We start from the raw sequence: 13964 nt of genomic DNA, 5'->3' as shown, positions 1-13964 counted from the left end.
AAAGCTGATCTAGGAAGCCTAGTGAGCATTATTCAACCCGTGCGTAAAGCTTGACTAACGCTCGTCGATCAATATTCCTATAGAATAATCGATTGACGGTGAAACAAGTGTATCAATCGATATTCCTCTAGAATCATCGATCGACACTTCATCTGGTCAATAGCCGATCGGTTTGTTATTAAGAGCTTGAGCTCGATAATATCATGCATATAACTATTAAGCATCTATAGGATTATAATCCTGATTACCTGAATAGAACCCTGTTGGGGTCAAAATCGGTCACGACGGAATCAATGTCTGAAAGTCCGTAAAAATCGGCATGAACGTTTTTACGAAAAATAAATCTTAGAAAAAGATCTATTTTTACGAAGAATCGGAGAAAAGACGAGAACAAGGTTGCCGCGTAGCAACCAGCGCAAAAGCTGGTCGCTACGTAGTGACCGAGCTCTCACCAAAGCTCGGTCGGTACGTAGTGTAATCGGTCGCTACGCAGCGTGCTCGGTCGCTACGCAGCGTGCTCGGTCGCTACGCAGCGTGCTCGGTCGCTACGCAGCGTGCTCGGTCGCTACGCAGCGTGCTCGGTCGCTACGCAGCGTGCTCGGTCGCTACGCAGCGTGCTCGGTCGCTACGCAGCGTGCTCGGTCGCTACGCAGCGTGCTCGGTCGCTACGCAGCGTGCTCGGTCGCTACGCAGCGTGCTCGGTCGCTACGCAGCGTGCTCGGTCGCTACGCAGCGTGCTCGGTCGCTACGCAGCGTGCTCGGTCGCTACGCAGCGTGCTCGGTCGCTACGCAGCGTGCTCGGTCGCTACGCAGCGTGCTCGGTGCGACCGAGCTCTCCCCGAAGCTCGGTCGCTACGTAGCGACCGAGCAAGCACACGACTCGGTCGCTACGTGGCGTGCTTGGTAGCGACCGAGCTTTCCCCGAAGCTCGGCCGCTACGTAGTGACCGGGCTCTCACCGAAGCTCGGTCGCTACGTAGCGACCGAGCTCTCCCCGAAACTCGGTCGCAACGTAGCGACCGAGCACGCACACGACTCGGTCGCTACGTGGCGACCGTGCTTTCTTAGAAATCAATACGACACGAATCCATGCATTCTCGTCTACTTTTTAATGCTATCTCCCGAAGTCTGTAGCCAACCCATTTCATGTTTCTCGTCATTTGAAGTCATCAATCGAACTTTACGATAAAAACTGCAAAAAGTTCATTTTTATCGAAAGAAGCCGAAATAAACGTTTCGAGTCAAATAACGGCCCAAAGAGACCTAGGATGTGACTCGAAACCCACTTACGATTTCTTAACCAAAAACCCAGAAACCGTAGGACGGTTTATGCTTGGTTCGCAAGGAAAGATAAATGTCAAGTTTCCGCGGATAAATATGAAGTATTCGAAGATAATTAGAAAGATCGGGAAAAACGGAATATCTCCATTTTTAAGTTATGACGGCTTAAGGGCAGAAGAGGAAAAAACGTAAACCGACCTAGGAGCGAGTTTATAAGGAGTCCTAGGCGAGAGGCACGAGTGACAACTTTATAGACTCAGAATCCTCGGCACTTAGAAACTCTGAGGAATTATTCTTGACATGCTCTGTTTCCAAGACTGGCACACGATTACCAGACGAACGTGCGCGAGAGCCAACGGCAAGTGACCAAATATATGCGGAAATCATGAAAAGATAACAAACGAGTTTGGAGAAAACAGTAGATATTATTTCGAGTCCGCGTGAGAGCGTTACGACCATTACAAGAGTTTCTAAGTGCCGAGAGTTCGAATGGCGGAAAACATGAAATGTGTTCGCTATGTAGCGACCGAGCGGGACGGATGCTCGGTACTTAGAAACTCTTGTAATGATCGCAACTCTCTCATGCGGACTCGAAATAAGATCTACTGTTTTCTCCAAACTCGTTTGTTATCTTTCCATGATTTCCGCATATATTTGGTCACTTGCCGTTGGCTCTCGCAGAGATCCGGGACCTCTGGAAAATTAGGGTTTTCCTAGTTTCCTAATTTAAACGTAAATCGACAGTGCGAATTTCGTTTCCCACAACAAGTTCGAAGAGATGCTTGATAGGGTTCTTGAGGCACAGTAGCGAATGACAGTGGACTTCAATGGGAAGATAGATTCTGTCTACAACAACCTGAACACAAATTTGAAACTTTGGGTTCTCATGTGAAGAAGATGGAGATACAGGTTGCGCAGACAGGAGATGCTATTAGAAGGCAAGAAGCTTCAACAAGAGGAGTAGGGGATGATGTGATGATGCACCACGTGAATGCCATTATTGAGGATGATTTTTGGCAAGTGGTGAAGGAAGAGAAGCTGAAAGAAGGCGATTTCGAGGTAGAAAGTCTGATGAGTTTTGGCGGGTCACATTGGTGTCGATCGACACCAACCACCGAGCATCGATCGACATACACCAACCAAGATCGATTGACAGGAGTACCATAGCATTGATGGACAACACCTACAGAGTCAATGTGGGAACCGAAATTCGCACTGTCGATTTACGTTTAAATTAGGAAACTAGGAAAACCCTAATTTCCCAGAGGTCCCAGATCTCAGCGAGAGCCAACGGCAAGTGACCAAATATATGCGGAAATCATGAAAAGATAACAAACGAGTTTGGAGAAAACAGTAGATATTATTTCGAGTCCGCGTGAGAGCGTTACGACCATTACAAGAGTTTCTAAGTGCCGAGAGTTCGAATGGCGGAAAACATGAAATGTGTTCGCTATGTAGCGACCGAGCGGGACGGATGCTCGGTACTTAGAAACTCTTGTAATGATCGCAACTCTCTCATGCGGACTCGAAATAAGATCTACTGTTTTCTCCAAACTCGTTTGTTATCTTTCCATGATTTCCGCATATAATTGGTCAGTTGCCGTTGGCTCTCGCAGAGATCCGGGACCTCTGGGAAATTAGGGTTTTCCTAGTTTCCTAATTTAAACGTAAATCGACAGTGCGAATTTCGGTTCCCACAAAACCCTAAGTCTAGCTATTTCATCTAAGTACCAAAAACCCAATCAAATCAACCGAGCAACTTCCTTGCTCACAACCTGCTTATTTATATTTAAACCTAATCAACCTAATTTAATCACTCTGATTGGATCTATTAGGTTCCCTAGCTCCTTGTGGATTTGTTTCTTAAGTACTACGATAGAACCTTTTATTTGAGAGAGTAATTCACTCTGTAGGGTAATTTTAGTGAGATCATACACGAAGAACCAAAACCAAACCTTGTTCAAACCAAAATATTTTGAATCCCCAAAAATATTGAAATGACTTTATATGCTTAAATATATTAATTATGTTTATATTTAATATTCAAAAATATCTAAAATAATCACAAATATTCAAAATGCTTAAAAATACTTGAAAATATCAAAAATATGTAAACGTAAATATCTGAAATAGTCAAAAATATTTAAAACACTAGAAATACTCTAAATGCTTACGGTTTGCCATCCAAATATTGAAATAGAACTAATTTCATGTTAAGTTTAAGTATTTTGTTAAAACTATTCAAATTTCTATATTGTATATTATTTTTACTTTGGATTTTAAATTATATTTAAAATTTTTATTTTGTTTACATAATTTAAACAGGTATTTGTACTTGAATCATATCTGCAAAGATCCAAATTGAATCTGACCAAAATTTATAAATACCTAAATGAAGATTACATCTCTAAGTCTAAAATTCTAAAATCCGAGTAGTCCGAAAGGGTGTCCAAACGCCCACCTTTAGCATGACGCATGTAAGAATTTGTCTCACGGTTTACGATTTACTACACCTAAAATATACCTTAAACATATGACGTACATATATAAAACTTTTAAATCTATAAGTTATATAAAAAATTATAACTTACTTAAATAATTTTGTTAATGAAAATGATATGTACAAGGATAAAAATCTAGTTATAATTATAATTTAAATTAATATTTTTAACTAAAATCTGGTTATAATTATAATTTAAATTAATATTTTTAATTCTTGTCAGAGACTTGAGGACTCTCTAACTGTTAACGTTGGCCTTAGCGTATACAAAACTAACAAAAATAACACCTGGCTGTTTCTGTAATTAATGTTATTGTCTTTCTTTTGTTATTCCATTAAGATAAAGTAGTTGCCACATGAGAGACACTTAACAGCTGAATAAAATTGCAGGCATCATTTAGATGATTGTGGAGTATTTTAATACAAACAGGATTTTTTAATAATTATAATGGATCATTAATTTAGAGATGTTGTCCAACGAGGGAGAGAGAGAGGTCACCAACTTCCCTGACTTTCCAGCATTGGGAAAGTTAATCATGAAGGAAGAATCTATCAACTCTTACATCAGCCAAAACAAAACTAAATTAATGGTAATGTGTTCCTTTTGTTATCCCATTAAGACATAGTAGTTGGCACATGAAATGAACACTTTTTTTTTTAATTCAAAATTTTATAAACTTTTATAACGGAACACACCGTGGATTACAAAAACCGGCAGAAAATGATAATATCTCCGGAAGCAATAGCCCAAAAGAAGGAGACAATAACAATGAGGTAGGATAATATGAAAAAAAAGCATTAGAGAGCCACAGGTACTAAAACTGGAACTAATGGACTGATCATAACTCGCAGACACTCCTGAGAAACATGAGACCGAAGATAACCAAAGAACCCATGACTTAGGCAAACCCAACCCTGAAGGGTACACCACCAAGCCAAAACAGGTGCACCATCAGGACAAGCATGTGCGAGGATAAACTTACATCAACACCAGAGACTGTTGCAAACCGGAGTCAAGGCAGAACCAAGTCAAAACCAAATACCTAGGCTCAAGGACACAAGAACTTGAAATGCTAAAGGGAAAAACACCGGCGAAGATTTACAGGTCTTACACGCGGATACTCGTTAGGCAGAATAGAGATCTAAAGAGCTAAAACTGGTGACCTCCTCGCAAGAGAAAACCTACAAATCAAACTCACTGCTTCGTCTCGAAACGCTCGCCCAATCCATGGTAGATAAAGGAGAGGTCTAGTAGATTCCTCCACAGCAAATATACCTCACACTGACGAATCCAAAAAGCTAGAACAAGGCGAAAAAAGAATTGACCATAACTGCAAGCAACCAAAGAGAAACAGAAGCACCACAACCCAAATCTAAAGCAACCCTCGACTTGACAACAACGACCTTCACCTAAACCACCATAAACCATAGAAACCTAGATTAAACTAAAGAGAAAGAGGAGATCCTCCCTCACATAGCGACGATGAAGAGCACCGCCAACCACGGAGGGAGATCAGATGACCTAGAGTTTTCTTCTTCTTTTCTCTCTTGACGGCTTGACCTAATTTTTGCACATGAAAGGAACACTTAAACAAGTATTTTAATAGAAATGGGATTTTAATAAGTATAAAGGATTATTTATTTAGAGCAGTTGTCCAACGAGGAATGAAAGGAGAGAGAAAGAAAGAGAGGTGTCACCAACTTCCTTGATTTTCAGCACTGAGAAAGGCATCAGCCCCTGCTTCTTGGACTAGATCTAGAACTATCTTCAACATAGAGGTTAAGCAATGGAGAAAAAGCAAGAAAAGAAAAGGATAGTGTTAGTTCCAGTTCCAGCACAAGGACATGTAACTCCCTTTATGCAGCTTGGGAAAGCCCTTAGTTTGAAAGGCTTCTTAATTACAGTAGCTCAGGGACAGTTCAATCGAATAAGCCCTTCACCAGACTTCCCTGGGTTTCAGTTTGTCACCATACCCGAAAGCTTACCTGAGTCTGAACTGAAGAGACTCGGGCCAATCGAGTTTGCGTTAAAGCACAACAAAACGAACGAGGCAAGCTTCAAGGATTGTATAGCTCAGTTGTTGCTTCAACAAGGTAATGATATAGCATGTATCATCTATGACGAGTCCATGTACTCGTGTGAAGCTGCAGCTAGAGAGTTTAAGATTCCCTGTGTCATCTTCACCACTACAAGTGCTACAAATCATGCATCACGATGCGTTCTCAGCAAACTCAATGCCGAGAGGTTCTTCTCCGACATAGAAGGTGTCCTAAACTAAAAGCTTAATAACTCATCTAAGATCAATCGTTTCACTAACAATGGTTTCATTTTAATTTGCAGATCCAGAAGTGCAAGACAAGGTGGTTGAAAATTTGTATCCATTAAGATACAAACACCTACGACCTTCAGGACTTGGGCCATTAGAGCCACATCTGGAGATGCGTAGGGAAATAGTCAACAAAAGAACAGCTTCCGCTTTCATCATAAACACGTCAAACTGTCTAGAGAGCTTGTCTCTGTCTTGGCTGCAACAAGAACTCAAAATTCCAGTGTACCCCTTAGGCCCTCTTCACATTACAGCTTCAGCGCCTTCCAGTTTATTGAAACAAGACAGAAGCTGCATTGAATGGCTGAACAAGCAGAAACCGAGGTCAGTCATATACATAAGCATGGGAAGCATGGCTCACATGGAAACCAAGGAAGTTGTGGAGACTGCGTGGGGGTTGTCTGATAGCAACCAACCATTCTTATGGGTCACCGGAAGCGGTTCTATCACTTGTCCCGATTGGATAGAGACATTTCCAGAGGAACTGCGAAAGACGGTGTCAGAAAGAGGATACATTGTGAAATGGGCACCGCAGATAGAAGTACTTGCGCATCCTGCAGTGGGGGGCTTCTGGAGCCACTGTGGATGGAACTCAACGCTCGAGAGCATTGCGGAAGGAGTTCCAATGATTTGCAGGCCTTTTCATGGCGAGCAGTTGTTAAACGCTATGTATATAGAAAGCGTCTGGAGTGTAGGAATTCAGCTTGAAGGTGAAGTTGAAAGAGTAACGGTCGAGAGAGCTGTGAAAAGGTTGATTGTGGATGAAGAAGGTGCATGCATGAGGGATAGAGCTCGTCTTCTAAAAGACAAGGTCAAAGCTAGTGTGAGAAACGGAGGCTCTTCATATAATGCATTGGATGAGCTCGTCAAGTACTTGGAGACTGACTAAGGAGCTGCACTTCATGTATTACAATAGATCACTGAATGATTGGTTCATCAGGAAAAAAAAAACAGATCAGTGAATGTTTTGATCAAATAAAATTCGTGAAGTACATGGTTTTCTTTTAAATCCATTTTAAAAAAAAAAAAAAAAAAAAGCAATTCAAATCAATTATGAGTCTCTTTTGGCAGTTTGCCTATTATGGAATTGTTGCATTGAAGAAAAATAAATAATTTTACATGAAGCCAAAGAAGACAAAGAGGACCAAGAAGTAAGAAGCAACTTTGATTTTGTCTCTGATTTCTCTAACAAGATAAAGAGATGCAACCGCCTTATCGTACTGACATACATCATACACCACATGCCTACTTCACATGTGGTGAATAGAGCCCACAAGCCTGAAAATATGATGTTTACATGGAGAAGATACTTCTTTCATTAAAACTCGTAGGGGAGATTACTTTTTAGTTGTTCTTACAGGAAAAAAAAAATGGAGGAAAAGCGAGCGAGGAAAAGGCTAGTGTTGGTTCCAGTTCCAGCTCAAGGACATATATCTCCAATGATGCAACTTGCCAAAACTCTTCACTTGAAGGGTTTCTCAATCACCGTTGCTCAGACCAAATTCAATTACTTTAACCCTCCAGATGACTCCACTGACTTTCAGTTTGTCACCATTCCAGAAAGCTTACCGGAGTCTGATTTCAAGAATCTAGGGCCAATACGGTTTCTGCATAAGCTCAACAAAGAGTGTCAGGTGAGCTTCAAGGACTGTCTGGGTCAGTTGTTGATACAACAAAGTCATGAGATCGCATGTGTCATCTACGACGAGTTCATGTACTTTGCTGAAGCTGCAGCCAAAGAGTTCAACCTCCCAAACGTTATTTTCAGCACCACAAGTGCCACTGCTTTTGCTTGCCGATCTGTATTCGAAAAACTCTATGCAGAAAATGCCCTGGTTCCCTTCAATGGTATTTTAAAACTTCTCTGTTTCTATTTTCACTAGTGTGTATAATCTCTAACCGCATGGTTCTTGACTTTTTTTCGCAGAACCCAAAGAAGAACAGAACGAGCTAGTGCCAGAGTTCCATCCCCTGAGATACAAAGACTTTCCGGTGTCACGTTGGGCATCATTAGAAAGCATAATGGAGATCTATAGGAATACAGTTGATAAACGGACAGCTTCTTCTGTTATAATCAACACGACAAGCTGTCTAGAGAACTCATCTCTGTTGTGGCTGCAACAACGTCTAGAAATCCCAGTGTACCCTGTAGGCCCTCTTCACATGGTGGCCTCGGCTCCTACAAGTCTGCTTGAAGAGAACAAGAGCTGTATTGAATGGTTGAACAAACGAAGTCAAAACTCTGTGATATTTGTAAGCTTGGGAAGCTTAGCTTTGATGGAAATCAACGAAGTGATGGAAACAGCTTCGGGGTTAGATAGTAGCAACCAACACTTCTTGTGGGTGATTAGGCCAGGGTCAATACGTGAGTCGGAATGGATAGAGTCATTGCCTGAAGAGTTTAGTCAGATGGTTTCAGATCGAGGTTACATTGTGAAATGGGCACCGCAGAAGGAAGTACTTGCTCATCCTGCAGTAGGAGGGTTTTGGAGCCATTGTGGATGGAACTCGACACTAGAGAGCATCGGGGAAGGAGTTCCAATGATCTGCAAGCCGTTTTCTGGTGATCAAAAGGTGAATGCGAGCTACTTGGACCGTGTTTGGAAAATTGGGGTTCAAGTGGAGGGCGATTTAGACAGAGGAGCGGTGGAGCGAGCTGTGAAGAGGTTAATGGTGGGCGAGGAAGGAGAGAAGATGAGAAAGAGGGCCGTTAGTTTGAAGGAGAAACTAAGAGCCTCTGTCAGAAGTGGAGGTTCTTCACACAACTCGCTAGAGGAGTTTGTAAACTTCTTCAAGACTGTGAAACAAATTAGAAACTAGTATCTACATAACTCACCATGTATTGCCAGTGAAATGAACAGTTAAAAAAGCTTATGCTGAAGAAAGCAATGGACAAATAATGACTTGTGTTGTTATTAAGAAATAAATGTACTTTTCTATTCTAGAAGACTCTTACTCTTCAACAATAAAATCAAACGGGGGACACTAGTGTAATGTGAGGATAAGGTTGTCACTGAATGTGTGATGTGCAGAGAATAGTATATTGCTGGAGATTAATGTTTCTTTATAAAAGTATGATCATCTATTGGAGAGGAAAAGGTAATTACATTATTATCTAAATCTCAAAGTAGAACCATACGTAGCTAAAACCAATAAGATCTGTTTGTAATGTCACTTTCTCCCTATTGTTCGAAGTTAATTGGCTCTCTAATCCAATGAAAGGTTATTACTTGAGAAAATAATAGTCGTCTTTAACTGATATATATATATATATATATATCGAAGGTAGATAAACACAAAGACTGTGTCTGACGCCATCCCAAGAAGAAATAAACAGTTAACAATGCTGAGAAATACGACAGACGCTCTCTTGATTATCTTTTTAGGGTGTGACTACAAAGAGTAAGGAAAGAGACTTACCTCAAATTACAATATAGAAATCAGTACATGAAACTAGTCAGAGGTCTTCATGTATGCATTGTGCTCCAACAATAGTCATTGGTCTAGTTTCGACATGATGAGTTGTCTGAACAGCTGATCTCCTATGTATGATGCAATGATGACGATGGGCTTAGAAAAACTCGTAAAAAGAACCTGTAACAATAATCATGAAAGATCAAGGCCTGTAAAGATGCAGGAGTATTCTAGAACGGTGTACCTAAATCTGACCATACTACCTGAAGACATGAACTTCGCTGAGAGGAACAAAAAATAGGGAAGATAAACTCACTCTTGAGTTATTATTACCAACCCTTTTGCAATTACAAATGATTTACACGCAGGAATGGTTTAATTTACCAAAAGCATAGCGAAACTATCACTATTGTTACAATATCTATAATCAAACTAGAAGAGTACAGCACTTGTGCTACACAAACATATGGCTTTAAGAACAGTTTATACTTCCCAAAGATGAACCGACTCTGTTCTGAATTATATCAAGTCTCAAACTCCCATCAGAGCATGTTTTCGACTTAGTTGATGTTAGTTATGACAAAATTAAAATGCAGAGAAGAAGTCGACTGAAAAAGACCAAAGACTTTATTGTATTACCATTTATATATAGCAAAGACAGAAGAAACTTGATTAGTTTCAAACTTTCAATCAAATCGTGTAAGAATATTAACTGTACTTAAAAGACAGAAACTTGATCAGTTGGACGAGTAAAGACAAAGCTCACCTATTCAATTCCTTTTAATTCTCATTAGCGCTTCCACCTCCGACAGGAGGATAAGACGCCATGGATCCGAACTTGTTCTGCTGCATCATATATGGATTTGCAGGTCCGCCACTTCCACGATGATGGTTCTGATGATAAGGATCATGAGCGTGATTCTGGTGATGATACCCTTGCATACCCATATGATGCGCATAGACTGGCATCTGCATCATCGACGGCACTCCCACATGTCCGGCAGATCCACTCCCTTGGCCGCTACCGAGGTCTTGGAAGCTCTGTGGAGGCACAGGGGTTGAGGAGAAGAGCTTATCTGAAGAAGAGGGACCTTCCAAAGTCAATCCCTGCATCCTTTTGAGATACAGCCTGTACTTCTGGAGGTGGGACGCGACGTTCTCTCGAGTCAATCCTTCGACGTTCATCAGCTGCATGATCGTCTTCGGCACTGCGTTTTTAATGCCTAAGTGAGCCACAACATCCACGAATCTCTTGTGCAGCTGCGGCGTCCACACCAAACGCGCCCGTTTCAGTGTCTTCCCGTTGAGATCTTCAGTTCCCGAATCTCCTTCCTCCGCCGTAGAGATATCCACCCCGGCGGAGTCCTCCGATATCTTTTGTTTCTTGGAATCCGATCCGGGACTGCTCGATCCTACTCGATCCTCCTCCTCTGCCGCGACGCCGAGGTTGGTGGACGAAGAGGTGTTGGGACCGGAAGATCCGCCGCGCAGCGACGAGAACGTCGTCTCCGAAGCACGATTCACGTCCTGGATGGTACGGCTCTTCTCCGGGGTTATGCTGAAAGCCATCGCGAGATTCCAAGGGACAAGAGAGTAAGAGAGCGTCGCCAAATCTTCGTCGCTTGGTAAGCCCTTCTCCCATTCCATAACCCTATCTCCGTCGCCGGAAACATCCTTCATCCTCACTTCCTCTCCCATCTTCACTCTCTAATTTCTCGAAATTCAGATACAGATTTAAATCTAGAACCTCCAAATCGATGAGATCTCGTAAGATTGAAAATATATTTTTCTTGGAAAAAAAAATAGCAAAAGCAAAAAGATAAGAGAAAAGTACACTATCTAATTCCAGATGGATTTTTATCTTAGTGCCAACGTGGACGAGTTAGCTAGATATTTTTGATCTTCTAAATATCTCCCACCGAACACATCATGAGAGCAAGTTTTGTAACACTAGTCGCGACATAGGTGATTAAACACAAGACGAATTACCAGTTTAACCACGTATGATGACCCACGTGGATAAGAAAGTTAAGCTAACTCCGTGGGTTTTTAAGTAATTTACTATTTACTTTCAAGTTGCCTTTGTGGGGCCTAGGAGAGAAAGTGAGAATAGCCGGTCTGTTCGGCCAGCTGGAGAGGAAAAAGAGGAGAAAGATTCGGTGATTAGTGTTGACACCCAATAAGAAATCTTAGCCGTTGGATCATGTTTTAGATATTTATGGAAGCGTCTAAGGATCAATCTAACGGCACAGACTAGCAACTACGTCATGATTTATTTTTCCGGTTAACTTTGCAACTCTACACATGAATTGATAAAAGGGAAATTTGACCCTTTCGAAAGTCTGCTTTCACTCTTTTTCGAAAGTCGTCGGTGGATCCTTTGGACGGGTTTCTGTTCCGGTTTGTTCTGGTAAAATCCCGATTATTCTCTAGCGGTGAAAGTGGCGTTGGCTTCATTATTGTCTGAAGTTGCCTCGACGGTTTCTCTCTCTCGACGTCCTGTTCTGGTGTGTCCGGTGGATGGACGGAGAGTCATTCCGGCGGCGACTTCCTTACCGTGGAAACGTGTCCTGTCTCGTATGCACGTGTTCCTTCCTCGCTTATGCGTTTAACGCGTGGCAGGCTGTTGAGGCTGATTCTGGTTTTCTTTGGGTCAGGGTTTTGTCTGGGCCTTCTTGAGCTTTTTGACTTTTGTTTAGTTTTTCGGTTTGGTTGTGTCTTTGGGCTTTTCTTTGTAATTGGATTTTGGCATTTTATCTTAATAAAGTAAGTTTACAGTGAAAAAAAAAAAGAAGGAAATTTACCCCTATAACTACTAAAAAAAACCCAAATTTGTTAAATAACCAAAAACACACTCTCCCTTCTTATATTTCTCTTCCTATCTCTCTCTTCATTCTCTCTAGAAAACTAATTTCCCTTTTTTTTATGGTTAGTACACAAATAAACCCTTGATAAAATACTCTAATTACCATTATTTGATAATTGATTTGCTATGTGTCATTATCACATTAATTTCAAAAAACAAAAATAAAAAATCTCTATAATATTATTTGAAAAGTCACTTGCTTATGTGTCGCGCTCACGTTAACTCTCACGATGGTTCATTACATTGATATCCTTAATGAATTAGAAATATTACATTTAAATACTATTACTGAATTTTTTATTTAGTTTTCTTTTTAAAATTTTCCAAATAACATATACTCCATCTTTTTTTTAATGTTACATATTCTAGATTTTTCACACATTTTAATAAAACACATTAAATTTATATTTTTTTTTGTGTTTATCTTTGTTTCATAATTTTAAGCCAATAACAATTCAATAAGTGCAATTAAGTTTTTTGAAATTTGTAATTAGTTAATAAAACATGTCTTGAAAATATAAAAAATTGATCTTTTAAAACAAATTTTTTTCTTAAAATATGTAATATTAAGGAACAGAGGGAGTATAATAAAAAAGAAACATTTATAAAGTTTAAATACTATTATTGATTTTTTTTATTTAGTTTTCTTTTTAAAATTTTCCAAATAACATATATAATAAAAAGGAAACATTCATAAAGTTTTAAAAAACAAATTAAAAAACGAAAATATATGTATAGATAATATGATTTCATTAAAAAGGAAAGTTCACAAAATAGAAATATTTAATTTTAAAATGAAAATTAAATAACATAAAATATACTTTGAAGTAATAAAATATTTCTTTATATCTATATTTTTTAGATGAAAATATATATTTGCATATAATGTGATTTCATAAAAAAACATTCACACACATAATCTTGATATTAGAAAAAATATATTATTTCTTTTAAAACATAATTTTAAACAATACAAAAATATATATTTCAAAGTAATAGAAATAATTTTTATATATCTATTTATTTTCTTAGATGATTACATTAAAAAAGTAAGTAACATAAACTGATATAAATTTAATTGAGTAAAAATAGTTTATAATTAATATTATTGAAATGTGTTATTTATTTTTTCATATATTTAGTTAACTATAATATCTTTTAATTACAGTAAAAAAAATATATAAATTATATTTTACTTATATACTATTATTTTTAAAATAAAATCACACATTTTTTAAACTGCTTATTTTTAAGATATATTAAATAAATAAAATGAATTAACAATAAATATCTTTTGATCAAATAATTGTAAAATATTTTAAAATAATGTAACACTATATACTTTAACGAGGTAGATATATTATATTTTATCATCATTAAAATTATTTGTTTTCATAATATTAAATTTGCTTTTAAATTTTATGTTTTTATGTTTGTAGAACTTAATATGACTATAATTAAAATACCAAAACAAATTTGAATTCTCATTTTTAAGATTATTTAAAATAAATTTTAGTTTACCATTTAATAAATCTAAGACATCAAATTATTTAGAATTTATAAAATATTTTAATTAT

The 13964-nt window shown here is 38.7% G+C and overlaps 3 protein-coding genes across 3 annotated transcripts; 2 read left to right on the top strand and 1 right to left on the bottom strand.

Moving 5' to 3' along the window:
* Positions 1-5561: 5561 nt before the first annotated feature.
* LOC106310409 (UDP-glycosyltransferase 76E4-like) lies at positions 5562-7175 on the top strand. Its single transcript, XM_013747647.1, has 2 exons — positions 5562-6045; positions 6122-7175. Exons 1-2 carry the CDS (start codon positions 5568-5570, stop codon positions 6994-6996), a joined length of 1353 nt encoding a protein of 450 aa, XP_013603101.1. The 5' UTR covers positions 5562-5567; the 3' UTR covers positions 6997-7175.
* An 83-nt stretch (positions 7176-7258) lies between these two features.
* On the top strand, positions 7259-9074 carry LOC106310389 (UDP-glycosyltransferase 76E11-like). The gene is made up of 2 exons (XM_013747626.1): positions 7259-7955; positions 8035-9074. Exons 1-2 carry the CDS (start codon positions 7478-7480, stop codon positions 8925-8927), a joined length of 1371 nt encoding a protein of 456 aa, XP_013603080.1. The 5' UTR covers positions 7259-7477; the 3' UTR covers positions 8928-9074.
* A 263-nt stretch (positions 9075-9337) lies between these two features.
* Positions 9338-11401, bottom strand: LOC106310400 (transcription factor LUX-like). The gene is made up of 2 exons (XM_013747635.1): positions 10288-11401; positions 9338-9701 (listed from the first exon to the last, which is right to left on the bottom strand). Exon 1 carries the CDS (start codon positions 11217-11219, stop codon positions 10302-10304), a length of 918 nt encoding a protein of 305 aa, XP_013603089.1. The 5' UTR covers positions 11220-11401; the 3' UTR covers positions 9338-9701; positions 10288-10301.
* Between the last annotated feature and the right edge of the window lie 2563 nt (positions 11402-13964).

This window comes from Brassica oleracea, chromosome C1 (assembly GCF_000695525.1).
Source record: "Brassica oleracea var. oleracea cultivar TO1000 chromosome C1, BOL, whole genome shotgun sequence".
NCBI classification, from domain to species: Eukaryota; Viridiplantae; Streptophyta; class Magnoliopsida; order Brassicales; family Brassicaceae; genus Brassica; species Brassica oleracea.
This window is presented reverse-complemented; position numbering and strand designations above follow the sequence as displayed.